This window comes from Rattus rattus, chromosome 6, assembly GCF_011064425.1.
Source record: "Rattus rattus isolate New Zealand chromosome 6, Rrattus_CSIRO_v1, whole genome shotgun sequence".
Lineage (NCBI taxonomy): Eukaryota > Metazoa > Chordata > Mammalia > Rodentia > Muridae > Rattus > Rattus rattus.
In genome coordinates, this window is record NC_046159.1 from 102,322,410 (window position 1) to 102,348,274 (window position 25,865).

Consider the following 25,865-nt stretch of genomic DNA (forward strand, 5'->3'; position numbering starts at 1 on the left):
AAGTCAGTTTAGATGGGTTTTGTAAATACTTCGATTAGAGAGGGCCAACGGTATTCTATGCTTAACAGTTCAGAAATGCCTGTGTAGATAGGAAATCTTCAAGGGCATCAGAAGTCCAAAGAATAACCCGTTTATGGACATTTCTTCATCTGGATCATTTGACTAGAGACTTGTCTGCCCCTGACAGGACCCCTTAGACTCGAAGAAGAAATTGGGCATCAATGGAGTTGCTCAAATCGTGGTGACACAGCCACTGAACAAATTGCTTCAATTCATCTACAGACAAAACACTGTCCAGAAAGGGACAAATTATGCAGAATAGTCGACTGATAATCTCTGCCAAGGCAGGGTGATCAGCCCTTCAAAATCTGCATTACTAAGGTGTGTCAGATGATCCTGGGCCAGAAGGCTGAAGACTGATGCTCCGGCATATTAAGGAATAAGGGGACTGTCCAGGTGATCAGCAGTCTCTATAAATTGGCTAAGCTTGGAAGCCATGTTTTGTGCTTCCTATATTTTCAGGTAATATTAATCATTCTTGGATTTCTGATGTGGTTGGAGACTAGTAGTCTCATAGACAACCCAAACGGTTTAGTATTGAGAAAGATGATAAATCTGTTAGAGTAGTTTTAGGGTGGCATAGGATCTAGAACCAGGATATAGTCAAGTATAGTTTTTAGTATAGATGACATGGTTAATGAACAAAATTGATGGACTGGGTGATGAGTGTATTGTTAGTTTTATAAATTGCAGAATGGTAATAATAATACTTAGTTCACATATGTATTGGGAAAAGGTTTTTTAACTGGACAAAATGGGGGAAATGTTGTGGTTTGCCTTGAAATTTTCTCTGAATTTGTTAAATAAAGGCAAGAGCGTGAGATTTGGACAGAGGGAAAAGTCGGGAGTGAGAGGGGGATTAGAATCAGAGAATAGGGTGAGAGTTGACAGTTGGTGACAGTTGAGCCAGTAGAACCTGAGCAAGGGGGAGGGGATTAAACAGTGGAGAGAGAGTTGGGAGAGGAGTAAGGAAGATAGGTGGAAAAGGGACTGTTGAACAGAGGATGGGGAACTGAGAAAAGTTAGAGGAATCAGGGGAGGAGAAAGAGAAGAAGCGAGGAGAGAGTCGTCGTGACAGAAGAAGAAGCTGGAGACTTGGCAAATAAAAGGTGCAAGGGATGAGAGATTTGGGAGCTAAGAATAGGACAGTGTAGGGTGGATCTGCCAAATCTAGACGCTGGATTGTTTTCACATTAATTGAGTTGTGTTTTCTTTGTACGGGCCAATTCGGGTTAGAGAGGAAACTGCAACAAATATCTATCTCTATATCTAATTGGAAGAAAAGAACAGCCAAAATTAAAGTACCTTTTCAGATGAAAATGTTCTTTCTAGGATCATTCTATAAAAGACTCTATGTAATGCAGGCTTCTGTGCTGTGCTATCATTCAGTCAAGTGTCTTTAAAAAAAAAAAAAACCAGCACTGATTCTGTTTCTTCTAGGAGTCAGTATGCATAAGTAACCAGAACCTAAGTTTGCCATAAGTGCACTTATTTTTGTAAATTTTGGTTTTTAACTTAAGATTAGCTTTTGTTTTTTTGTTTTTTGTTTTTTTCTTTTTTTCGGAGCTGGGGACCGAACCCAGGGCCTTGCGTTTGCTAGGCAAGCGCTCTACCACTGAGCTACATCCCCAACCCCTTAAGATGAGCTTTTGAATTCTCCCTTTCTGTGTTGTTTCTAATCGCTATTTTCCTTTGTTCAGTGTGGATTGATTTTTCTGTGGTCTCTTTTATTTCATGGCACAAATTATTTTACATGAGTAGAGATTTCATACTATAAAATTAAATTAACTGCCAGGTAATCATGCCTGTAGCCTCAGAACTTGGAAGGTGGAGGGAGAAACTTCAAGAGTTCAAAGCCACCCTTAGCTACACAGAAGGTTTGAGGCCAGCGTGGACTGCATTTGACCCTCTCAGAAATGCACATCAACCACCCAAGTGCTTGCTTTTCTTCTCAAAACCTCCATATCATATCGTTTCCTGTCAGAGCAAATGTTCCAAGAGGGAGAACAGTCAACTAGACTAAATGTGGATGAAAGCCGTGACCCCTCACTGACTGAGGATGGAGTCCCAGATCTGCTCACACAGAAGTCCCTGGTGACCCTGAGAAAAGCTGCCCACATAGACCGCCAGGGTGAGAGTTCAGTTTTAATGGATCTAAAATAGGAGAAGTGAATTGAGACGAGATCTCCTTTTCTAGAGGTTGCCTGTAAACAGGAAAAGAGAAGTGGAAGTGGTTAGAGAAAGTCTACTTTTAGTCTACAAGTATGTCTGGAGTGTGTTGGTGGGAGTTACACAGGCAGGGGAGTGTTTGACCTGCAGGACACACAAGGGACAGGCATGAGATTGATGCTGTGCTAGTTGAGGGTCATCACAACGTTCAAGGACATTCCAGGGGTGTCAGACAGACAGCACCATCTTTCTGCATGTCTGAAGGTAGTTCTCTTACCTGAAAGTTTTCTTTGATCCTTTCAGGGGTAGTGCTTTTAGGGATGACAACCAACCCTCGCTGGATGTCGAAACGCAACACAATTTGAGCTTGTGTCTTATTGTACTTTTTCCCCAGCAAGGTTAGGAGTTCATCCTTTAACAAGGGTGGAGAAGATACATTCACCCTTGAGGAGGAGGGGAGAGAAGAAAATACATGTCACCTTTTGATGAAAGATAAGAATCCATTGGTTACCAGCTGGTATTCTCATTCACTGGTTACTGCCAGGGCACTTAAGTCACGTTTAGTCAATTTCTCTGAGTGTAACAAATTATGGAATGAAGAGGTGCTCTAGCATGAGAAGATCAAGAGAGGCAGGTGGGTGGGGCTAACTCAGAGGGCACACAATAGCATGTGTGTATATATACATGCGCATGCATACACACACACATATATAATGCGCATGCATACACGCACACACATATATATACATACGCATGCATACACACACATATATATACATGCACATGCATACACACATATAAAAATATATACACACATGCATGCATATACACACATATATGTGCATGCATACACACATATACACACATGTGCATGTACACACATATATGTACATGCACATGCATACACACACATATATATACATGTGCATGCATACACACATATATTTACATATATATACATGTGCATGCATACACACATATATTTACATATATATACCTGTGCATGCATACACATACACATATATATATATACACACATGTGCATGCATACACACATACACACACATACACACACACATATATACATGTACATGCATACACACATGTGCATGTATACACACATACACACACACACACACACAGACACACACAGACACACACCAAGCTCTTTCTCTCTTCACGTGTGCAATGTGGGGTGAAGAATCTTTTTTTTTTTTTTTTTGGTTCTTTTTTTTCGGAGCTGGGGACCGAACCCAGGGCCTTGCGCTTCCTAGGCAAGCGCTCTACCACTGAGCCAAATCCCCAACCCCAGGGTGAAGAATCTTACAGAGAGCTTGGTCCAGGGTGAAGAATCTTACAGAGAGCTTGGTCTGAGGTAGTCGTATGGGAAAGGCAAAAAAGATCGCAATGAAGAAAGTAGCTCAACTCTTGCCATCGGATCAGGCAGACATTCTCCTAAGGCTCCTTGGATCAGGGCAGACATTCTCCTAAGGCTCCTTGAGTCCATCAAAGGTATTGCACGGTGTGCCAAATTCAACAACTTAAAAGCTTTCAGAACACGGCCGCAGAAACTCTGTCCAAGAATACCTCAACATCTACTGAATGTTTCTTACGTATCAGGCAGCCATAGGAAATGCACTAGGTTGAGTGTAATCAAGTAAAGCCCTCGGTAAGGAAGTATCATGAGTTTTCATCTGTTTGCCGGGATCTTGACACGAGCAGGCCAGTTCTTGAAGATCCCACAGCCAAAGAGAGTCTCCCACTCAGCTAATTCACACTGCTTTTGTGCCCTATCCACACAGAAAGAGACATTCCTTGATGGGAGTACAGCATTACTTACCATAACGGGTTGCGACAGGTCCCTAAGGGGCTGTATGCGACAATGACGATGTCATGCTGCTGGCAGAACTTCAAGAGTTTTGTCTGGGTGAAATACGGGTGGCACTCCACCTGTGTGGTGACATTAGAGAAGAGAACAAAGCGAAGGACTTTTCAATGCAGGTTCACATGGCTTTGAAAGCGTTCTTCAGGCGCTGCTGAGAGGACACGGTGGGTAAAGGTGCATGCCACCAAGTCTTGTGACCTGAGTTCCAGTCCCTGGGATACACGGAGTGAAAAGGTAGAACCAAATTTCGGAAGTTGCGCTCTGACCTCCACACACATTGTGTGGCACGCACGCACACGCGCGCGCACACACACACACACACAGTAATAAAAACACAAAATGGAAAAACTCACAATCACAAAAATAGTTATCCAGAAAGGCAGAACAATGTGCACTCCTGGATTCACTGACGCTATGTGAATGTGAGTGAATGTGATCCTTAGCTTAGGAGAGGAGAGCATTGTTAGACCAGATGACACAGACGTTTGGCAGATTTTTCTCTTTTAACTAGGACTTGCTTTAGTTTTATTTTATGTATGTGAGTGTTTTGCCTGCAGGTGGGTGTGCGTGGGCACCACACATGTGCAGCAGTGCCTGTGGAGGCCGGAAGACAGCATCAAGCCCCCTAGAACTGGAGTTGCAAATGATCGTGAGCTGCTGTGTGGGTGCTGGGATCCAAGCCTGGATCCTCTGCAAGTCTAACACGAATGTGTGTCATGTAATAGAATATCACATTTAAATGAGGCTGGCTCTCTCTTGCAGTGAGACATTTCCCTTAACCTTCATACTCCCAGGAGTATTTTCCTGTGAATTCCCATCTGTTTACTCTGCTTATGTTCTGTTAGGCCTTAGAGGTCTTTTCCCCCCATCAAGTATTTTGATTCACTTTGTATTAGTCTTTTAATTCATAAATATATGAAATCATTTATTATATTAAAAAAACCCATCACTTTCTATGTTTTGCATGTTCTTTGTTTCGAGCAGTTTTTTCTCAGTTCCAGAGACTTAACCCTGGCCTGTGTGCGTGCTACATGAGCATGGCCATGATTTGGCTGCAGCCCAGTCCCCCTTCCGGTACTTTCACATTCACCCAAGTTTTCTTTCTGACTTTTTCATGGCTTCCCTTTGTATACATTGTTCCAGAAAGCTAAGTCCTTCTGTTGCATTTGCAAATGACTTCTGCCTTTAACCTTGGCCTGTGTTATGCACTTATTTCCTCAACTTCTCGAGCCTTGCATTATTTTAAATCCTCTTTATCTTGCCTTGATTTGGCAATTCTCATTTCCTTCCCATTATTTTTCTTCTTCAAAAACAAAACAAAACATCTTGGGAGCTCAGTGGTTAAGAGCACTGACTGCTGTCCCAGAGGTCCTGAGTTCAATTCCCAGCAACCACATGGTCGCCCACAACCATCTGTAGTGGGATCTGATGCCCTCTTCTGGCATGTCTGAAGAGAATGACAGTGTTCTCATATACATTAAATAAATAAATCTTTAAAAAAATAATCTTGGTTATATTTGCTTGGATTTGAGCTTTCAAGAATGGCTTAATTTTTTGTTTTGTTTTGTTTCTTTGAGACACACTCTTTCTCAGGCTGGCCTCAAGGCTCACCTTCCTTGGCCTCTCTAGATGTGCCCACCATGCCTGATTGGGTTATTTGTTTTGTAGGGGTGTGTGTGTGTGTGTGTGTGTGTGTGTGTGTGTGTGTGTGTGTGTGTTTAAGACAGGGTCTCACTCCGTAGCATCAAGGCAGGCCTTGAACTATCATATAGCACAGACTAGCATCTGACTTTATCCATGACCCAGTCTGACCCTTTTTCTTAAGGGATGTGAATTGAAAGAAATTGAAAGATTGGTCTAGAATCCTGGACTCTATGGCTTCTATGGAGCACCTGGAAGACTTGGTGCTGCAAAATCCAGAAGCTTTGTTATCATTTGAAAGTTCTACTGGATATCTCTCCCCACTCAGCAAAAGCCACTCTGTCCTACCTGGTTGGTGACAGGCTTGTACTTGAGTCCTGGCTTGTTCAAGATCAGCTCCAGCTGCCTGCGGTTAAAATTAGACACCCCAAGGGATTTCACCAAGCCAGCGTCTTTGCAAGCTTCCAGTGCCTATAGGGTAAATGCCAACAGTCAAGAAAGATGCTCTCAGGGGGCAAGAAAGAATGTTGCTGTGCACACCCACCCCATCCCCATCCCCAAGTAGATGCATATTATAAACACTAAAACGAAAGATTTTGATAGATTCTAATACATGCACACACTAGTAAAAATCACTTTCACTTTCCATTTATAAGCACCGTCTGTGGAGGGCGGATAAATATTTAACACCCAGCTATCCAGGTCAGGAAATAGCAACCCAGTTTACAGCATTTGTCAATTCCTGTGGTGTCACCTTCTGACGAGGCTGCATTCAAGCTAGCCAAGGGACATCCCTGACCATTCAGTTGGAAGGAGATTTGCAGAGTGCGTTTTTGCAAGCTGGTGTGAGCGCCTTTCAACACACCTTTGCAAAGACAGTCTCTCTCCCCTCCCCTGGCCCTCCTGCTACAATCCTGATGTCATAGTCTGTGGATCTATTCCAGCATTCCTACACCGGTTCTCTGATTCCCGTGTTGTGTCAACGCGGCACTATACAATTTCTGTAACTACGTAGCAATTCTTTATTATTTATTTATTTTCATTTTTTACTGCTTATTTTATTTATTGGCATTTCACATGTTATCCTCCTTCCCAGTTCCCCCACCCGCCCACCTACTCCCTGCCTCAGCAGCCTAGCGTTCCCCTACCCTGGGTCATCCAGCCTCTACGGGACCAAGGGGCTTTCCTCCCAGTGATGCCCGATAAGGCCATCCTCTGATGTAGCAACTCTTAAATTTATTGTAACTCCTTCAACTTCTGTTTTAATTAATTTTTTAAGTTTATTTTTGATGGGTCTGGAGAGACAGCTCCCAAAGGACCCAAATTCGCCGCCCAACACCCACGTTACACAGCTAACATCGGCTTGTAACTCCAGCCCTCTACTGGCTTCCATGGGCCTCCACACATGGCATATGCTCATGCAAAACCAAATAAAAACCTTCAAAAATTATTCTTTGGAAAATGCATACATGTATACAACGCTTCCCCATCATGTCTCCTTCTTTTCTTTTTTTCTAAGTCCTTCGGGGGCATTGCAGATGTTTGTGTTTCCATATAAATTTTAGCATTAGCTTTTTTCCTATTTCAATGGGCGATTTTAGTTTTTGCTAGGATTTATTGAGTCTTTGGACAAGTCTGGTGAGAATTAACACTATAACACACTGAATATTAAGAGATGATGTATGTTTCTCCATTTAGTTAGATCTTCGATTTCTTTTAGCTAGCTATACAGTGTAGTTTTTTTTAATGTTGAAAGCTTATGCATATTTTATCAAATTTCTATCTAAATATTTAATATTGTCTTTTTAAGGATTCAATTTCTAATTGTGTGGGGCTAGCATATGGATTGCATGCAGTTGGTTTTTCTTCCTTTTTGTCTTGTGAATTATTTAGATGTGTTATCTGTTCCTAAATATTTGATGTTTTCTCAGATATCTTTTTGTTCTTGGTTTCAGATTTGACTTCAGTTTAAAAGGACAGCACACTTTGCGTAACTAGGATACTTACTGAGATATTTTGTGGGTGAGAAAACATTATGTCACATTTTCCCATGGGTATTAAAAAAACTGGCGTTCTTTTGTTTGTTTTCTTTTTAGACTTACTCAGTTTTATTTATGGGTACGGGTAAATTGCCTTCATACATGTCTGAGCATCACGTGTGTGCAGTGCCCTCAGAGGCCAGAAGAGGACATCGGATCCTCTAGAAGTTATAGATAGTAGGTGCCGAGCGGGTGCTGGAAACCAAACCTGAGTCTCCCACACCAGAAGCAAGTGCTGTTAGCCCCTGAGCCACGCCTCCAGCCCTCTGAGCCACGCCTCCAGCCCTCTGAGCCACGCCTCCAGCCCGCTGCTGTATTTTGGTGGAGACTTCTATGAGAGTAAATTATGTCAAAAGGTTGATCACACATGAATCTCATAAATGCTACGGATTTTATGTGTATTTATTATCTTAATTAGTGATGGGCCCTGGAATCTTTAATTACAAACATGCATTGCTCATTTTCTCCTTTTTGTTGTTTTAGCGTAGGCTTCATGCCTAAGCCCCTTTCTAGAAGCTGAAATAGTCAACCCAGATTTCTCTGGAATAAGGCTAACCTAACTTTTTTTTTCTATATGCTCTTTTTTCTATTCACATGCTTCTGTCTTTTTTTAAAAAATTGTTTCATACATATGCACACATGCATACACATGCACGTGTGTGTGCACACACACACAGTGGGACTTGGTTTTCTGCATTTTGGCAGACTCTCCCTTTTCAGTGAGGTGCTTTCACTACACATATTGTAAGATTATCGACATCACCACATCTTCCAGATGGGTGTTCGTTCTCTGATTTACGTCATTCGTTTTCCTTCTTCCCGGGCCTTTTTTTTTTTCCAGCCGATCGCTTTTTATCATGCTCTTTTATTGATGCACTTACCACATTCTGAGAGGTTTAGCTCTTTTTCACCTAGTACTTCTCCTTGATATCCTGAAACCACATTATAATCGTTGTGGGAAATGTGAAAGAAATGTGTTGTACTTTCTATCAAAGGGGTACATAAGACAAGGGAAAAACACCAATTTAAAAGACAACTCTTAAAAATACCACGTAGCAGAAAAGCCTCTTCTCAGGTCAGCGTTTTCCTGAAATCAAAACATATGTTCAAGTGTATGTTCTGTGTAAGGCTGGGTCCTGCTTATCAACTGTTTACTACATTTAAGTCAGCTGACCGCATAAGAATGTGCGGCCGGGCCTGTGCACGCCCATCGGATAGCCACGCCCATTGGATAGGCACAGGACCCCTTGAGCTAGGAATAAAGCTGGACGACTGCTTACCTGGTTTAGCACCTACGCACCTTTCTGCAGAAGTAAACTTTTCTGCACTGCTGAAGTATCTCAGTGTATGCGGTTGTTTTCTGGAGACCCCAGGCCCATCCCCAGTACCATGCAAGCATGGGTTTCTTTCCTCTTCTTTCTGTACTTAGTATCTTTCCTTCTTCAAATACTGCCATTTGCTTCCTTCTGTTTTCTTAACGGAATTCTAATTTTATTTTATTTTATTTTTTTTTTTTGTTGCTCAGCTTTCCCTTTCATACTGAAGTGGTGGTTGTTGTCATTGTTTTGGTTTCTATTGTTCATACTAAGGGTTTTCCTCATTCTGATCCTTAAATTCTGTATTGTTTCTAACTAATATGCATTCCCACGCGTTCCTAAATCGTTCCTTGTTGGTATTTTTTTTACTTGTTTGCTTAAGTGGTTTTTGTGTGGTTTTTGGCTCTTTATTTGTTGGGTAGCCGATCTCTTTTGAATGCCTTTTAAGACAAAACGTATCTTGGTCCTCTGTTTTGTTTACATTGGGATACATGACTGAGATAAGTTTTCTTCTGAAGCAAATGCGCGGCTACTTTGGGCCATGAACTGTTTTTTTTTTTTTTTTTTTTTTTCCTTCCAGGCATCCCTATAGAAGGGAAGACCAGACTCCCAAGTTCATCACAATAAAGTAAGTAAGCATACGTCCTCTTGGATGTAGACCATGGCTATCAGAAAACCCTCCAGACTGCTCTGTGACTCACACCCTCAGCTGTGACCCCCAGAAAGAAATAGGCAGAAATCCTTACACATCCTCATTTTCTTGGCTTTGGATTGGCAGGTGGTGCTGGGAGTGGAGTCAGGGAGAGGTGAATTGCTGTATCAGGGTACACCTTCTGCACTAATCCATCCCCCAACCAGCATAGAGCGTTCCTTCCCTGCATACACACACAACAGTTTTCTTACATTCCTGAACCTTCCCACTCATATACTCCCAGGGAAAAGAGCCAGGACATGGTCCAAAAATGGAACTAGAATAATTTTTAGCTTTACATGGGCTATTTTTAATTTCTTTTAGACATCACATTAATTTTTAAAACTCAATTTTACACTACTGAGTTATCTCATCTATGTTTTAAAATACTGTTTTAAGTAGAACACATTCTCTGTATTTCTTTTCCCATTCCTGGTAATTACTGTCTTCAGTGAGAATTAAGAAATCTTCACCACCAAGGTTAACTGATATGGCTAAGTGCATAAAGACACCTGTCGCCAAGCCTGATGACCTGAGTTCAATCTCCAGGACCCACAGGGTCCCCAAGATATGTCTTGACCTACATGGTATAAGCATACACAGACACACAGACACACACACAGACACACAGACACACAGACACTCTCTCTCTCTCTCTCTCTCTCTCTCTCTCTCTCTCTTTCAAGATTAAAAGAAAGACTTATTGAGCACCTATAAGGGGAGCTTTCATATGTCTGCCCATGTGGCTAGAAATTCTGTTACTTGTTATTGAATGTAACGACATTGGCTATCAGGGTTTATGCAGGAATATAGGGGCCTCAGGTAAAAATAGAGGGCTTTTACAATAGCTACTGACATTATGCAATAGATGCCCACATGAACTCACCTCCCACGTGGCACACAGATTTGATTTGTGGTATATCACTCGGCCATTCTCATCTGTAGGATAAAATTCCTCTCCAGGCTGTAAAACACAGAACATTTATTTATACTTAAGAATTAAAAATAGACAATTTGAGCTCTCAACAGGCCAATATACTGTGACCTTGCCAATCAAGTTTACCAATTTATATACTTTACTAGTAAATATTCTAGGTACATATAATATTGTGGTAGCATATAAAACATGCATATTTCATAAAGTTATATACCTTATTATACATTATAGTATCTTTTTAATAATATATGATATGTAATTATACAGAATATGATATTGTATAATTGTGGGGGTCCCTGCAAGTGTCACAGCTGGCAGGAAAATGATCCAGGAGAGGTAAGAATGAAACTTGACTCGGCTCAACTTAGCCAGTGTTGGGCCGAACTTTTTGAAGTCTGACACCAGTTGGTTTGTTTTAGTCATATTTAAGAACCACAACTTTGGAAAAATGCTTCCTGATGACAACTCAGTCCCAAGTTACAACAAATATGTAACATATGTTCACATGGAAACTCTTTACAAGGCTTCTTCTATAAGGATGTGGGCTCCGAAGCAATATTCAGGATACAGGGGGCATGGGTCTAGGATACACAAAATATGCATTCTAGTGGGTATGGGTGAAGCCTGGATCTACAGATAGCAAAACGTCATCAGGTTGTAAACTACAGTCTTTCCCAGCATGCCACGAGGAAGACAGGTAACAGTCTTTTCCCTTTGAAGAGATAAGCCTGTATGTTTAACTCTCCCAGCTTCTCCAGTGTTTATTTATCTATGTAACAAGGACTTCTTGCCCTCAGTATCTTCTTGTTTCTAAGTTTTTTTTTAAAATATTTTATTTATTTATTAATTATATATTATGAGTACGCTGTTGCTGTCTTCAGACACACCAGAAGAGGGCATCAGATCTCATTTCAGATGGTTGTGAGCCACCATGTGGTTGCTGGGATTTGAACTCAGGACCTCAGGAAGAGCAGTCAGTGCTCTTAACCACTGAGCCATCTCTCCAGCCCTTGTTTCTAAGTTTTAAAGAAAGAAAATAGTGGCCATAACAGAGGGCATGGTTGAGTGCATTACCTCTATTATACATAGGCACACATATATAATATTATAAGGGTATTATAAGGATAGCTATCAGAGGACCAAGGAAGCCATTTTCACCATGACGGGCATTCAAAGGTCACTTGAGAGATTTTATCTATCTCTTTGTACAAATCATTAACCTGACCATCAATAATGTTAGAAAAATCCTACACATTAAAGTGACACATGCTAAGAAATTGTTGAGAACCAAAATTAACCAAGATCTCTTAATTTCTGCTAATATTTTAGCCATAATATAAATAGTTTTACTAGTCATGTAGACCATCTTTGAGACTCCTGTTTGTATGTCAGCAACCATCCCTGTGATTGGCAATAAAAGAACATAAAAACCACCTTTAGTACGGCAAACGCCATCATACTGTCTGCTCTTACAGGTGTGTCTTTAAAGAACCTGACCAAAAAACATTGACATTTTGCACTGACAATCTGAGAGTTAGTGTACAATACAATCAGTAAACATAAGAGCAACATTTTGGGGTCTGTGCCCAAGGACACACAAGTGTAGTCTCCTTGCTGTTTCCCCAAAGTCTCCATTTCTGAGACTTGATGTCTCTCCCGACAAGTCAGCAATAGACTTATGATTCCATCCTGTCTTAGGGTTTCTATGACTGTGAACAGACACCACGACCAAAGCAACTCTTACAAAGGAAAACATTTCATTGGAGCCACCTTACAGTTCAGGGAGAGATAGCAACACTAGGTCTGGTTTGAGCATCTGACACTTCAAAGACCACCCCCAGTAACATACTTCACTCAACAAGGCACATCTAACAGAGCCACACTCTTTGGACTTATGGGGGCCATTTTTATACAAACAACCACACATCTCCTTTTGACCAGTTTGTCGTCCACTTTCAGATATTTCACTTCTCTGACGGCCTTTGGGATTTTGTGCCAGATGCATCCAACTGTGGGAACTATGGGGTTTTATTTATTTTCTGGAAAGACATAAGCATAATCTCGCCTTGGTGTTAGATCAGGCACCTTCCATTGATTAACTTTTTAGATCTTATTATTTAACAGAGACTTTAGACAGGATCATTATCAGTTTTTACTTTTAATGGAACTCTTTGAAAGGACATGTACAAGGTCCTGTTTGATAAAGTCAAAATTTAAATATAACACAATGCTATTTTTCTGGGTCTCATCCCACAGCTGTGGCATGAGTCAGGGAAAGACAGTGTACCTATCTATAGTGAATTTTGAGCATAGGTTTCTACATACTGACAACAGAGAATATCCAAGACACAGATAACAGTAGTTTCAGATGCCAATTTGATGTTCATTCACTGTGATGGTTTGCATTGGCTCCAGGGAGTGGCACTATTAGAAGGTGTGGCCTTGTTGGAGGAAGTGTGTTATTGTGGGGGTGGCCACAATATGATATTGTAAATGAAACAAAAAAAATGTGAGCAGTATCAAAGCTTAACAGCTTCATAGAGAAAGAAGTTGCCAGATGGTTTCAGTTTGTACTACATTTTGTAGACAGTGTGCTGTAGCAGATTTTTAGACTGTATCAAAATATAATAGGTAAAAACTTCCAAATAACCTAAATTCTACTGATGATGTTTTTGTTTAACTCCTTTTGGCCTCCAAGGGAGTTTGAGAAATATGCAATTACTCTTTGCATTTATAGGTTACCATATTATCCAAATGAAATATTTTTTAAATCATTTTTTAAAAAAATTACTTCCTGTTTTCAAAATCCATCCCAAGTATTTTACACTGTTATTTTTAAATTTTTGTTATGTTATACAAAAATGTAAATTTTAAAAATGAAGTTTTGGTAATTATAAATAAAAATATTATTATTATTACTATTATTATTATTGCTTTAGCTTAACCTTGAAAACATATACAGGAGGCTAAATAAAGTGTGCCCCTGTATAGTGAATTACATTTGTACTTAGTATGTCTACAAGTACAGTTTTGAGCACATTGCAAAATTTGATAATTTAAATGCCAGAAAATTAACTTGCATTTCTTAATTATCTTTAACAGTTTACAACAAGTTTGTAGCTTTTACAATTACTGGAATTTTATAACTTTATCCCTATTGAGTTTGAGCCTTAATAATTTATATTTAAGATTTAATTGAAAATCCGTTAACATCAAAAAATAAAATAAACATTTAAACCACAAATACAGCCTATACAGAGACTAGGAACTTTATTTTTTGACTTGTTCATACTGTACCATTACAGAATATCAGGTTGTTTTTGTTAAATAACTCAATTTATCCAAACAGTTAAACCTTAAATTAACTAAGTAACAAAGACAAAGAGGCTAGACATTGATCTTTAAGTCAGTTTCTGGTAGCCTAACTAGACCTTAGGAATTTATAAACCTTACTTATCAGATATATTTTATTTATCAAACACCTGATGTTTCTTATTTAAAATTCCCTTGAAGTCTAATGTTGAACAGTTAGCAAAGACTGAAGTAGTTAAATACACATCTCTAAGTCAGGTTTTGTTAACCTGAAAAAACCTTTATAACCTTAGGAATTTATCATTACGTAAAAACTCATACTAATCCAAAGTATTTTGCAGGCCTGTTGTGTCCTCTTTAGTCTAAACAGGAGATAAGTGATAGGCCGGAGGCTCAGCAGGACTGATACCTTTATAGGTGCTGCCTATGAATATGGTTTTTAAACCTTTAGCCATTTATTATGAGCCACCATGTGGTGGCTGGGAATTAAACTCAGGACCTCTGGAAGAGCAGTTAGTGCTCTTAACCACTGAGCCATCTCTCCAGCTCCCTCCATTTGTTGTAAGTTTCAAGCTAGTTTTTGTTATAGATTTTACACATTTTTTTTCTTGTCCTAAGATACAAAGTTTAAAGTTAAAAGATTTTTTAAGAATGGAAAGTAGAAAAGGCTTAGAGATTCTTTTCATCCATTCATTGTATTACTTTTACATTTATAACCTCTTTGTAACACTTCTTTTCTTTCAAGTTAGACCAGGTTACATTGCTAGTATTCTTGTAACTTTTATGTACAAATTTTTATCAGAGGTGAGTTAAAATATTTAATGACTGAGAAATGTCTAATAATCAACGTTGATTGAATACATTGGGTTTAAACTACGTACAATCTTTTCTGCGGAGCACGTGGAAGTGTATATAAAAGAGATGCTCTTTGTCCTTTTGAGGAACCGCCTGGAAAAGCATTAGGAGAAACCCCTACAGAATTTTTAGATGTAATTTAGGTAATAACCACGGGGTATCTTCAAAAAAAAATTTAAAGGGGATCTTTGGAACCAAATTGTTAGTAGTGACAGGCAGGTAAGGATTCTATCAATTTGATAGGGCCTCAAATTCTTCGTAAGTAATTGAGAGTTCATTGTTTTAAGCTGAGAGGCTGATGGAAATTTTGTGGTAGAGAAATAATGCATCCTAAATAATTATAAGGTGGTTGCTTTTGTCCTTTCTCTGGAGCTGTGTTTAAATTTTCTTCTCTTAGTTTATTTACCATGAAAGTTATACACTCATTTAAGTGTTGATTAGACCAGCAGAAGGGAATGCCCTTGGTACCCTGAACAACCCTTACGTTAGGAAGCTTAAGCAGCGCTGGCTTAGGTACTTAGACTTCAGTTGCCTTTGTTGCTGTACTAAAAGTTGGGCCTGTTTTAATTTTTACCCAGGAAGGGAGTATTGACTGATCTGTACTGGGTTATTTCCACTGTGAGGGAAAACAAACAAAACCCATACAGCCAATGGAAGAGCAGTCTTAGCTCACACTGGGAGTAGTAGGGTCCCGCCCACCACTCTTTGGAATTTGCCCTACACTATCAGGACCTGGCTGTGGAAAGGGATCTGTGGAAAGGAATGCAGGCAGAGGGCTTTGAGGTCTAGCCAGATTGCCCAGGAGGGTGAGCCCTGAAGTGACTCTGTGACCACTAGGAAGCTTGACTGTGCCTGCCCTGCCAATAACTGTGTCTAAATAACTGTGTCTAGCAGAAAATTCTCTCTCCCTCTGTCTCTCTGTCTCTGTCTCTCTCTGTCTCTGTCTCTCTCTGTCTCTGTCTCTCTCTGTCTCTGTCTCTCTCTGTCTCTGTCTCTCTCTGTCTCCGTCTCTCCCTCTCTCCCTCTTTCTCTCTCCTGGGAGAGTTTAAGCAAGACATTACTCCAACTTGTAAAATCTCTCCTTACATGGACTCTCTTCCTATTCCTTCCTATGTGTATGAAGTTGCATAGCTGTTGTTCCGAGTAACGAGCTCCTCTGCATCTTAACACGTGTCTCAACAATTGTACGAAAGGCTGTGTTTCCAAAGACTGAGGAACGCTCATGTTAATACTTCATCCTCTCACTCGCATGGTCATGGTGCTTGTGTGAAAGACCCAAGTTTCCTAAACCCTGGACCTCTGTCTAAAGGAAAATGTCCTTACCTTCTTCAAGGGTTGTATGCCCCACATTCAGTGTCAGCTGTGAGGGTCCCTGCAGTCATCGTGGTTAGCAGAGAATCGATCCAGGTGAGGTAAGAATGAAACTCGGTTCAGCCAAACTCAGTTAGCCGGTGCCAAGTCAAGCTTCTTGGAGTCTGACACCATGTTGGTTTATTTTAGCCATATTTAAGCACACCACAATTTTGGGGAAAAGTTTGGTGTGGTAATAATTATGACTGATAATAGCGAACTCAGCCCCAAGTGTGAAACAAACTTGAGACATGTTTACTTTGAGACTCTTTACAAAATATTTTTGGCTTCTTCCTTAAAGGTAGGTTCTGTTGACCCAGAAACAGTGCTCCAGATTTAGGGCCTATGGAGAATGACTAAGGTAAACAGAATGCCTGTGGGTGTCAGGGTTGGCCTGGTCTAAGATGCTGCAGAAATCACTTACAATACAAGTGATGTTACATCTCTCATAAGGATGGGCTCGATGGACTTAGAAACAATATTCAAGATTTAGGGGATAGAGTGTGGGATAAACGAAATATCAATACTGGTGGATACAGCTGAAGCCTGGCCCTACAGATAGCAAGGGGTCACTAGGTAGCAAACCACAACCTTTCCCAGCACTCTGGAGGAAGGCAGGTAAACATCCTTTTCCTCTGATGAGCTGAGCCTGCATGCTTCATTTTTCCTGGCTTTTCCAGTGCTTATCTGTGTGCACAAGGGCCCCTTGCCCTCCAGATATAATTAGTATGCATAGTTAATGCAATCTCACCTTTGCTGGGAGTCTCCAGGTAGCTCCATTTGTCCAAAGCACTTGGCACATTGTTTCCATTACCTTGCCTGAATTTCCCAGTCTTTCCCAGTAGCCATGTGTGACTTCTTAAGAAAAACATGGTAGCTGAGAATGAGGACTTCCAGGGTCAGTGTGCTGGGACTTTCAGGGTCAGTGTGCTGGTAGTCGATCCTATCTGATGTTCAAGGGACCAAAAGTCTTACTCTCTTTAACAGAGCCAGGTCATGGAAGAGAGAGAAAACTTTCGGCGAAGATCTGCTAAGACCACACCATTCGACATGCTGACAGGGATGAAGGAAAATTTCATCAGGCCTAACAAGTAAATGAAGAGCTACAGACAGTCATTGGCAGCTGAGGGAGGGAGGACCGGCTGTTTGTTTTTTTAATGATGAGACCCCAATCCTAAGTGGTTATTCCAAAACTCATGAAAATAAAGGCAATAATAATTGGAGTCAGTAGGTTTCTCACACACACACACACACACACACACACACACAAGGTGGGGAGAGAGAGAGAAAGAGAGAGAGAGACAGAGAGAGACAGAGACAGAGACAGAGAGACAGAGAGACAGACAGACACACAGATACACAATGTATATACATATGAATGATGCAGTCATAAATTTGAGAACTGGTTGATTGATTGGGGATATGGGAGAAGTTGAGGGGTAGAAATAAATCTATATCATCTTGTCTGTTAAATCCTCATCAGACAAAAAGCCTATGATTATCAATATTGTTGCAAAGACACCAAGTCCATATCTCCTTTTCAAAAGGGAAGCTTCCTCAAAGTCTCTCCCCAGCTTTGGCCTCAGAGGAGAGTCACAGCAAAGCAGAACCTGGGCAGTGTGATTGATTGTTTAACCGACTGTAGCCACTGTGACACAATGTTCTTTGGAGCTGTGCCATGTTATTCACTCTGTGGACAACTAACTAGTTTCGCTTCTTTGTTTTAAAAGGACTTGGTTGTACCTACTGCACACCTTTAATTTCAGCTCTTCAAGAGGTAGAGGCGATGGATCTCTGAACTCCAGGCCAGTGTGGTCTACAGAGTGAGTGCCAAGAGAGCCAGGGCTACACAGAGTAACTCTATCTTGAAAAATCAAAAATTACAAAAGAAAAGAAAAATTATATATATACACACTCATGAGGCCAAAGAGGGCGCCAGGTGTCCTGGAGATGGTGCTGCGAATCAAACTGGGATCCTTTGCAAGAGCACTAAGCATGTTTAGTCCCTGACCTGTCACTTTAATCCCCGGTTCTGGTTTTTGTTTCTTACTTTTTTATTGATTCTTTGTGAATTTCACATTATTCACTCAGTCTTACATATCCCCCCATCCTTTCATTTTTTTTTAAAGATTTATTTATTATATATAAGTACACTGTAGCTGTCTTCAGACACAGCAGAAAAGGGCATCAGATCTCATTACAGATGGTTGTGAGTCACCATGTGGTTGCTGGGATTTGAACTCAGGACCTCTGGAAGAGCAGTCGGTGCTCTTAACCACTGAGCCATCTCTACAGCCCCTCCCCAACCTTTCATATCTACCCTTGCCTTTGAAACCTCCTCACAAAACACAAACAAAAAACAAACAAAAGAAACATCTCTCTGTGGAATCTGCAGTGTATCCCATAGTATACCCTTTTGCCCAAACAGGGTTTCTTGCAAATGTTCATTTCAATGAGTCATTGGTTTGGATTGAAGCCTCTGGCTTCTGCTATCAATCCTGGATCCTCATGGGACGCCTCTCAGTTACCTTGTTGCTGCCCTGTGTCACGGAGACCCTATAGCTTTGAATCTGCAGGACTGGTGACAAGCTGCAGCAGGTCATAGACAGGGTGGATGTTGGGATGGGCCAACTCAGAGTCCTGAATCTGAGCATGTGTGGTAGCTGAGTTCGTCAGCCCAGCCATTCTCCTGTGCTCCTGCCAGCAGGGCCAGCTCTCCCTCACACATACCAGCAGGGACAGATCTACTGTGCTGCCCAGGCAAGAGTCTGGTCTCACCCTCCAGTCCTCTTAAATGCTACATCTAGTGAAGAGAAAGGCCAGCTCACCTCACCCACTCCCCCTCTACCAGGACCAGTTCTACTGTGTTGCCCAGGCAAGGTGAAGGGTCCACTCTCCCAAGTCCAATTCTGTTTCTTAATTTCTCTTTCAATTAAAGTTTAAAGCATTTGTTACTCAGCAACTGAACATATCAAAGTATTAAATAAACAGTGTCTAGAGATGGAAAAAAGTCCCAAAAGGACTGTACTTGTGTTCCAGGAATAAATGTGTCCCTGATACTCTGCCTTGGTTTTGGCTTCACAAATCTGATCCCTCTTTTTAGTTGTCTCCTGTTGAGGGGGATGGAAGGTAAGAAATATTTTTTTATTATATTATAGTACTTTGCTCTGTGATATGTGAAGACATTTTTATGGCTGTGGGGTTAGAAGATGGATATGTCTGGATACTGGTCAACTAAAATGTGGAGCGCAGTGTTATTTTGATGGAAAACAACCACAGCTGTTAGAACATGTATCATAGAAACTGCATTGCGTTAAGAAACATGGGACCAAACCTGTAAGCGTTATTCGTTGAGTTTTTGTCAGGCAAGGTCAGGATCCTCCCATCTATGGTAGCAAACATTACAGCATTCTGTGCTATTAAAGAATGATCAATATGGACTAGAGCTCTAAACCTTAGGTACTTGAGCTTACCTTAAAGGCCATGGGCATCTCAATGATATAAAGGTCTATGTAATCTAGCTTGAGGGTCTGTAGGGTCCTTTCCAGGGCTGGGCGGACCATCTCTGGATCATGGTCTGTACTCCATAACTGAAAGAAAATCAAGAAGGCTAGTGAAAGACTGTCTACTACTTCCACATTCACATAGTAAAACCTTTACACACACGCCGTCTGCTCCTTTCACATCACGGAAGTATGTTTACACTTGAGGGTAGCAAGACTCTCTTGACACGGCTATGACAGTCCATAGCTCAGCAGTCTCATTTGGTCTCACACCCCAGGGCAATTTTGCCAATCCTTGCTAAGGCTTTACTCTGAGTTCAAAGTGTTGGATGGTGGATGAGTAAGGTCAAGTTTTCATGCCAGTGCAGAAAACAGAGTGGTAATCAGATAAATTAGTACATCTTCTCGTAGTATAAATTTTGCTCCAGAGTTTTTGGTGCATTTTGGGGGGGGTTGACCTTATATATTTATCATAGGATATAAAATTGGAAAACTAGACTCTCCCAGTTTTTTTCTTGTCTTAAAAGCAAAGAAAAAAAAAACAGACATAGTATTGCAGGGTATTTGATCACACTGTGAATCCAAAGATTGTTATTTACTGAAAAGCCTAGTTGCTGTAGGGCTCAGCCTTACACACACTTTAAAGCCCTCTGGCTGGAATACAGACATGACTTTAATCCTAAACAATGAAAGTAAAGTTGGTTTGAAGAAAGAAGTAACACGTGTTTGAAAGTGATGTCTAATTGTGTGGGAGACTAAGCGAATCAGCAAAAGATTTGAGAGAGTATGACCAACTCTCACAAGAAGAGAGAAAAGAGAAGCTACTTAAAAGAGCAGTGCAGAGAGAAAGGACAAGGTAGTTTTACCAGAACAGTTTTACAGAAACAGGCTGCAGAGAGAGAACAAGCTAGACCAGGTGAAGACAGACAGACCCAGAGAATGAGAAGGAACCAGACTAGAATAAATTGCCAAAGTTATTATGAGGCCAAGCAGAGTGATTCAGAAGCCGAGAGAAGCCACATTGACTCAGTCTGCTTGGAGAGAATTTTGAGCCTAAATAGCTGAGTTGAATCAGCCAGCCAGAGCTCAGAAATAACTAGAAAGGGTGAGCTTATTCGGTGGTAAGTCTCAGAGGCTGAAAACATATTAGACCTAGGTAAGGCTGTGTAGAGGCCAGAAACTTCCAGGACTAGGCCTGAGTTAGCAGACTGAGGCAAGAAGCCTCGGAGACTTGACGTTGTCAACAGCCACATTTACAACACAGTGGCATACATCTGTGATATTAGCTGCTTGGGAGGCTGTGGCAGAAGGGTGGAAAGTTCAAGGCCTACCTGGACTACAGAGTTCTAGGCTAGATTTGACAACTTGGCAAGACTCTGTCTCAAACTATAGTTTAAAAAAGGATTAACTGGGGGAGGAAGAGGCTGGTGAGGTAGTTCAGTCAGTAAAGGGCTTGGCATACAAGTATGAGGACCTCAGTTTAATCTCCTGGCCTCATGTAAAAGAGCCAGGCTGGGTAGGACATGCACAATTGCAGTGCTGGAAAGGAAGAGATAGGTCTTGCTGGCTAACTAGCCTAACCTGAATAGTGACCACCAGATCTCAGCGAGAGACCCTGTCTCAAAAACACAAGGTGGATAGCTATGAAGGAATGACAGCTGAGGTTGGCTTCTGGCCTACACAGTCACACACACACACACACACACACACACACACTCACCTACCTGCATATACATGAAAATGCATATGTACACATCTACACACACTATTAAAAAGATTGGAATGTAGCTTAGTGAGTCAGTGCTTGCCTGGCATGCACAAGGTCCTGGGTTCAAACCCTAGTAATAGGGAGAGGGAGCATAGGATAAAAAAAGAAAAGAAAAGAAACATAAAGGGGAGAGAGAAGAGAAAACTATGCGTCCGTTATCACCATGGACTCTATTGGCATTGTCGCTGCCGTTCCGTCTAAGTGAAAAGTATGTTTTCCATCTTGATTTCATTTTCCTTTACTTTCTGTGATGCTGCGGGTTGAACCCAGGGCCTAATCATGCCAGGTAAACTCTCTACCACTGAGCTACAGCCTAATCCCTTCCTAACATTGGAGATAACGTCCTGTTAAGTTACTTAGACTGTCTTAACTCCATCTCTAGCCCAAGCTAGAACATTGAGCTGTGATCCCTTTACCTCGGCCTCCTGAGTAGCCTGGATTATAGGCCCTCTTTAATGTTCTTTTGTTCAACAAGGACATACAATATTAGTTTGTGCTAGATACAGTTCAAGTGCTTTGTAAATACTAATCCGCAAGCTTAGGAAATGCTCTTACATAGGGAAAACAATGTTCGTAAATGCTAAGTACCTCACAGCTGGACCATACAGCTATTTTTGTAAGTATTATTTGTATTATTTGCTGTGGGAAACATGTTCTAACATGGGCGACTGCCTTAGTGACTGTTCTATTGCCATGAAGAGACACAGAGACTAAAGCAACTCCTGTAAGAGAAAGCATTTAGTTGGGACCTTGCTTACAGTTTCAGAGGCTTAGTCCATTATCATCATGGTGGCGAGCACACAGGCATGGGACTGAAGCAGTAGCTGAGAGCTTTACTTACTGCTCCACAGAGAGTACCAAAACCTCAAAGTTTACCCCTAGTGACACACCTCTTTCAACAAGAACACGCCTCCTCAAACAACCACCCCCCCCGATCCTTACAAAGAGTTGGCAGACTGGGTACTAAACATACAAGCCTATGGGGTCATTCTCACCCAAACTACCACAAAAATCTACCACAAAATCTGTGCACTCACCCTACCTCATACTGCCCCTGGGTGTTGGTAAAGCGCAATGAAGGCAGACCTTTATGGGCCAAAGCCACCAGCCGTTCCATGAACTCAGTTACACATGGCCTTCTGTTTACTTGTGGTTATATGTCAATATGTGTTTAATTGGTATGTGTGTGTACACAGGTATACTGTTTTTAGCAAATTAAAGGATCCCAAAGGATAATTTGCCCACCACCTCCTCCTTCCTCAACCCCTTCCTTCCTTTGTTGTTTGCCAGTGTTTGATTAAGATCATATCTGGGGCCTTGTGCACACTAGGTGAGGACTATCTTACTGAGCTCTGCCCTCATCCTATGCCCCATTCACTGTATCTACATAGTAAGGCATGACTCACCTTTCCACAGTAGAAAATCTCTTCCCTCTTTACCTTCCCTTCTGCCACCTTTTCTCTGATGGCCTCACCGACTTCATGTTCATTTCGGTAGACGTAGGCCCCATCAATATGCCGGTACCCCTCGTCAATAGCTGTCTTCACTGCTATAAAGGTCTTGCCAGGTACCTTACAAGATAAGGGGGATAAATGTGAGGAGGACAGAAATGGGTTTTAAAGGGAAATATCATGGTACATTGATGTATAGCTCACAGAACAGTTCCCAACGCCATACTTTGATGATTGGAAGATCGTAGAGGTAAGAGAAACTGTGGCGGACTGCCTCATTCAGCATTCCATCTGTGCTCTCTGGGCTTGGCACTGGAGCTTCAGAAATGTGATTCCACCAGTATTGCCAAAGCAGTGTGCAGAGCCCAAGGTCTGGACATGAATGATATGGGTTCACAGTCCAGCCCTGGGCCTTGGCGCTCTAACCTGGAGTGATGTTGTCCATCTCCCTTTCCCTGTCAGTGGGCTTAACTGGTATTGATTTTGTAATGTGAGGGTTATGTTAGAAAAGGCATGCAGTACAAAGTTCTGGGCACACCATTAAGTGTTTAGAACACTTAGCTATTATTTTTTAAAGGTACATTTATAACTCCATACTGTCTGATGGACACATCTGTCTCACGAACTTTTCCATTACATTAGTAAGTACCGTGTGAACGTGCATCAGATACATGACATTGACATGAGACTCTAGAGTTGAACAAGCAGGTCTTTTCTAATAAACTTCTCAGGCCCAACGAGAAAAATTATAGAGTGTCAGCAGAACAAGAGGCTGTGTGTGAACATGTGTACGTTAGGGTATCGTGAGTGGGAAGAGGTATCCTTTGAGTTGATCCCTCAAAGTTTACTATAGGGGACTGGAAAGATGACTCAATCGATAAACTGCATAGCATGGTAACACGGGGGCCTGAACTTGGATCCCCAGCCCCCGCATGAAAGCCACACATGAAAGGGTGACTGTCTCCCCAGAGCTGGCTTGAGGAGCAGAGAAAGGCAGATTGATTCACAGAGCTCATTGGTCAGCCACCACAGCACCTGGTGAGCTCTAGATTCAGTGGGAGACCCTATCTTTAAAAAAGAACCGGCCCAACTTGAGACCCATCTCATGGCAAGCACCAGTCTCTGACACTATTAATGATTCTCTGTTATGCTTGCAGACAGGAATCTAGCATGGCTGTCCTCTGAGGGCTCCACCCAGCACCTAGCTCAGACAGATGCAGACATGCGCAGTCAAGCAGTTGATAGAGCTTGGGGACTCGTATGGAAGAATAGGAGAATCTGGAGTTCTTGGTTTTGACTAGACTGGCTGGCCAATGAGGAAATGGAATCCGCCTGTCACTGCCCCCATAGCACTGGAATCAGAGGCACATGCCACCATGCCTGGCTTTTTACGTGCGTGCATGAGTATGTTGAGTGTGTGTGTGTGTGTGTGTGTGTGTGTGTGTGTGTGTGTGTGTGTGTGTGTGTTTGTATGTGTGAATTCAGGTCCTCACATTTGTGAAGCAAACACTGTACCTCTCCCTAGCCTTACATCATGATCTCCATGTAGGGAGAGTGGTGGTTGATGGTCTGGATTGACAAGCCAGCTAACCTATAAAGGCTTGGCGTGTAAGGTAAGGAATGAGGAATTTGTAATTGATAAGGAGCGGGAGCATGTGTGACCACATGTGGACTTCATAAAGAGCGCTGGTCCTCTGACGCCCTCACTTTGAGCCTGCTTCCCAGACAATGCCCACCTGTTTTGTTCCACCAGGGTCACCACCTTGAGGGGCAGCATCACCACAGAATCAAAGCAACTCGGAAGCAACCATGTGGGAACCTTTCTGTGTGGTGATTTTGATTCTTCTCCTTTCACTGTTTTCAGATATTAGGCAGAGTTCTAGAACAAACTCCACCTTCCCCGCCTCCACAGTTAGTCTGTTTCCTCTTAGAATTTAAATGCCTACATAGCAGGACGACTCTCTTCATATTGGAAGCTTCTATAGACTCATGCTTACAGGTGAGTCTAGCCTGCAGACCACATCTGGACAAAGAACTATCAATGCATCGCTCCACAAATTCACAGACTGATAATGTTGTGACTTTATTTTCAGTCTTTTAAAGCATGTCCTCTGTGGATGATGACATCATGTCGCAATGGAAAAATCTCAAATTAGATATACCCCCATGGCAGGTATTCATTAGACACTTGCTAGACTGAACTAAAAATTCTTAAATAAAAAAGTAATTTGTAAATCATAAACTCACAAGTTCCGAGTCCCTTGCTTCACTCTGGCAACTATAAAAACCTTGAAAGGTGACCAGAGAGAATTCGACCTTTGATTTAAAATCCATTTAGGCAGCCCTTCCCCCCACCCGCTCTCCTACACACACACACACACACACACACACACACACACACACACACACACACACACACACACACACACACACACACACACACACACACACACACGTGCGGTCTAGGGTCTGAGTAGGTTCCAAGCCCGATGATCGGAATGCTGTTACCATCATTTAGGGGTATGTGGTGGTTTGCAGTGCTGAGGTTCATTGTAGAGAAGGGATCTGAAGCTTCAAGGAGTGATTCTGAACAGGACAGAAGTACAAATGGAAAAGGTATCCCAGGGCCTATGGCATAAAAGAACCGAGAACTGGGAGGAGGAGCAGGGCGGGGAAAGGTGATAAACAAACAGATTTCTCAATCTCCCTGAAAATTCTAGGTAGTGGGTTTTTTTTTTTTTTTTTTTTTCATTTATTTTTTTTTTTTTTTTTTTTTTTTTTTTTTTTCTTTTTTGAACATCCTCAGAGGCTTGAAGCTAGTAAACCTGTTGGTTATGCTTAGTGTTCTGCAAAGAAAAACAGCTTAAGGAAAGCAATCTATCTGGTGT

The 25,865-nt window shown here is 41.6% G+C and overlaps 1 protein-coding gene across 2 annotated transcripts in view; it reads right to left on the reverse strand.

Moving 5' to 3' along the window:
* Akr1d1 (aldo-keto reductase family 1 member D1) overlaps positions 1-25,528 on the reverse strand; it is a 38,492-nt gene extending 12,964 nt beyond the window's left edge. The window contains exons 1-7 of one of the 2 annotated variants that reach the window (XM_032905220.1): positions 25,433-25,528; positions 22,933-23,097; positions 19,729-19,845; positions 10,688-10,765; positions 6,104-6,226; positions 4,070-4,179; positions 2,507-2,672 (exon numbers count right to left, since the gene is read on the reverse strand). In XM_032905220.1, the coding sequence (XP_032761111.1) occupies positions 2,507-2,672; positions 4,070-4,179; positions 6,104-6,226; positions 10,688-10,765; positions 19,729-19,845; positions 22,933-23,097; positions 25,433-25,528 (855 nt within the window). The remainder of the gene's footprint in view (positions 1-2,506; positions 2,673-4,069; positions 4,180-6,103; positions 6,227-10,687; positions 10,766-19,728; positions 19,846-22,932; positions 23,098-25,432) is intronic. The other variant, XM_032905221.1, reaches the window with a different exon arrangement.
* Positions 25,529-25,865: the final 337 nt, after the last annotated feature.